The sequence below is a fragment of the Eimeria acervulina genome, genomic scaffold (genome assembly GCF_000499425.1).
Source record: "Eimeria acervulina Houghton genomic scaffold, Eah_scaff93, whole genome shotgun sequence".
Lineage (NCBI taxonomy): Eukaryota > Apicomplexa > Conoidasida > Eucoccidiorida > Eimeriidae > Eimeria > Eimeria acervulina.
In genome coordinates, this window is record NW_013549514.1 from 68580 (window position 1) to 71974 (window position 3395).

At 45.9% G+C, this 3395-nt stretch overlaps 1 protein-coding gene across 1 annotated transcript; it reads left to right on the plus strand.

Moving 5' to 3' along the window:
* Nucleotides 1-1517: 1517 nt before the first annotated feature.
* Nucleotides 1518-1853, plus strand: EAH_00015470 (hypothetical protein; the record flags this gene model as incomplete). The annotated part of the gene is made up of 1 exon (XM_013394090.1): nucleotides 1518-1853. One exon carries the CDS (start codon nucleotides 1518-1520, stop codon nucleotides 1851-1853), a length of 336 nt encoding a protein of 111 aa, XP_013249544.1.
* Between the last annotated feature and the right edge of the window lie 1542 nt (nucleotides 1854-3395).

The window sequence follows — 3395 nt, forward strand, 5'->3', positions numbered from 1 at the left end:
CAACAAGGCGGTGAGGGATAGAGAGGGACACTCGACAGCAAACATCGAAACCCTAAACCCTAAACCCTAAACCCTAAACCCTAAACCCTAAACCCTAATCCAGGAACGAGGATCCTAAAACATAAGCACTAAACTCTAAACCCAACACCTCAAACCTTAAACACTAAACCCTAAACCCTAAACCCTAAGCAATAGAAAATAAACATCAAACCCTAAACCCCGATCGGCGCGGACAACAAACTAAACATCAAACACTGAATCATAGACCTCAAACCCTAAACTCCCTAAACCCTAGCTCCTAAACCCCAAACCCTAAACCCTAAACCCTAAACCCTAGAGGAGGTTGCATCCGCCTCCCTTGAAGTCTCTCTTTGCTCTACCATCATCTCCCCAGTACAAGGCTAGCTAGATATAGCTAGCTAGCTGTAGCTACCTGCAGCTAGCTAGCTACATCTAGCTGTAGTTAGGTGTAGCTAGCTAGCCAGATAGCTATAGCTAGCCGTTGCTAGCTAGTTTCAACTAGCAGCCCAGCTGATAGCTGTAGCTAGCTGTAGCTAGCTATGTAGCTAGCTGTAGCTGCCTCAGCTGCAGCAGCAGATTAGGGGTTTAGGAGGAGCTGCATTAAAGGTCTGTCTTTCTTTCTCGTAATTGTTTGCTGAGGTGTACATACACTCGAAGTAATAACAGGGGGATGCTGCTGGGCTTAAAGCCAAACAAAACAAATAAACAAAAAATAAACAAAAAATAAACAAATACAAACAAAGGAGGCTTCAGCAGACACAACTCCTGCTGTTGTGGTCGCTGCTGCTGCTGCTGCTGCTGCTGCCTTCATCGTTCACAGGCCTATTGCCTAGCTAGCTAGCAATGCCCTTGTCTATATATTAATATCTATCTTTATCTATCTATCTATCTATCTACCTATCTATCTACCTATCTAGCTAGCGATTTATCTATCTATCTATCTATCTATCTATCTATCTACCTATCTGTCTACCTATCTAGCTAGCGATTTATCTATCTAGCTAGCTAACTAGCTAGCTATCTATCTATCTGGCTAACTAGCTAGCTAGCTAGCTAGCTGCTGAGGGTGAAGGAAGGGTATCAGCTTGGCGGATGTCTCTAAATGAAGTTTTACTTTGTCTATACCCCAACTGAACTGGGGAAAGCAAAGACAACGGGAGCTGCATGCATTGCCTGCAGCAGCAGCAGCAGCAGCAGCAGCAGCAGCAACAGCGAGACTAAATGCTGCGCCTTTGCTGCGGCTGCTGCTGCTGCTGCTGCTACTGCTTCTGCTATTGCTGCTGCTATTGCTGCTGCTGCGTCACCGTTGGAGCAGCCGGTGTCTAGTAATACATTAGCTGCTGCTGCTGCTGCTGCTGCTCTTGCTGCTGCTGCTGCTGCTGCTGTTGCTGCTGCTCTTGCTGCTGCTGCGTTTCCTGTTGCTGCTTTGTTCTTCCTGAGGGGGGCTTCAAGACTATTGTCTTCCCCATTTGAAAGACGTTGTAAGCCAAACAGTCATGAGTGCTTCGCCAGGTACTGCAGCAGCAGCAGCAGCAGCAGCAGCAGGGAGACGTCGCAACATGAGTATTGCACAAGGGGAAGAGAAGGATGAAGAGCAGCAGGAGCAGCAGCAGCAGCAGCAGTGGTGGCAAGAGCAGCAGCAACAGCAGCAAGGGCACCAACAGGAGCACCAACAAGAACAGCAGCAAGACAACAGCAACACTAGCAGCAGCAGCAGCAGCAGCAGCACTAGCAGCAGCAGCAGCACTAGCAGCAGCAGCAGCACTAGCAGCAGCAGCAGGAGCAGGAGGAGGGCTTACATGTGGGGTATGACCATTTGCATATCCATATAGCTGGCTATACACTCCAGGTTAGGTAGCGTATACACCCGAAGCACAGAGTCGTAGCTTCCAACAGCAACTCTGCTGCCGTCTCTACTAACTCGCAGACTTGTAGGAGGATGACTGAGCACAAACACAAACAAATTCTGCTGCTGCTGCTACTGCTGCTGCTGCTGCTGCTGTTATTGCTGCTGCAGTTGGGTGTGCTTCTGCTTCCGTTGTTGTTGGTGTTGCTGCTGCTACTGTTGCTGCTGCTGCTGCTTCTATTGCTGTTACTGTTGCTGTTGCTGCTGCTTCTATTGCTGCTACTGTTGCTGTTGCTGTTACAGCAGGCCCATATCCATATAGCTGGCTATACACTCCAGGTTAGGTAGCGTATACACCCGAAGCACAGAGTCGTAGCTTCCAACAGCAACTCTGCTGCCGTCTCTACTAACTCGCAGACTTGTAGGAGGATGACTGAGCACAAACACAAACAAATTCTGCTGCTGCTGCTACTGCTGCTGCTGCTGCTGCTGTTATTGCTGCTGCAGTTGGGTGTGCTTCTGCTTCCGTTGTTGTTGGCGTTGCTGCTGCTACTGTTGCTGCTGCTGCTGCTTCTATTGCTGCTACTGTTGCTGTTGCTGCTGCTTCTATTGCTGCTACTGTTGCTGTTGCTGTTACAGCAGGCCCAGTAGTATCTACTGCTGCAGCTCCCTAACCTTAAACCCTAAACCCTAAACCCTAGACCCTAAACCCTAAACCCTAAACCCTAAACCCTTACTCATAAACAATTCGTTTAATAGGGGCGTCTAGATGTCTCGTGTCCCAAAGCAGCAGCTGACTGTCCATCGCCACTCTGCATGCAGAACAAACAAAAAGGAGACAAACAAATTTAGTAAAAGGAGACAGTTTAATTTATTGCTTATTAAATAAAAGGAGACAGTTTAATTTATTGCTTATTAAATAAAAGGAGACAGTCTAATTTGTTCATTAAAAGGAGACAATTAAATTTATTTATTAAAAGGAGACAATTAAATTTATTTATTATTGAAGAGAGACAGAAGTGCGAGGACGAGGAGAGAAAGGAGACAGAGAAGAGACAAAAGATAAAAAGGAGACAGAGAGAGGAGACAGAGAGGAGACACAAAAGGAGACAGAGGAGACAAACAAAAAGACAAAGAAAGGAGACAAATAAAAAGACAAAGAAAGGAGACAAACAAAAAGACAAAGAAAGGAGACAGAGGAGACAGAGGAGACACAGAAAGAAGACAAATAAAAAGACAAAGAAAGGAGACAAATAAAAAGACAAAGAAAGGAGACAGAGGAGACAGAGGAGACAAATAAAGAGACAGAGAGAGGAGACAGACAGGGAGACAAAGAGAGGAGACAAAGGAGACAAAAAGGAGTCAAAGAAAAAGAGAAAAAAGAGACAATAAAAGAGACAATAAGGAGACAATAAAGGAGACAGTAAAGGAGACAATAAAAGAGACAATAAGGAGACAATAAATGAGATCAAAAGGAGACAATGAAAGAGACAGAAGGGAGGCAATAAGGAGACAGAAAGGAGACAGA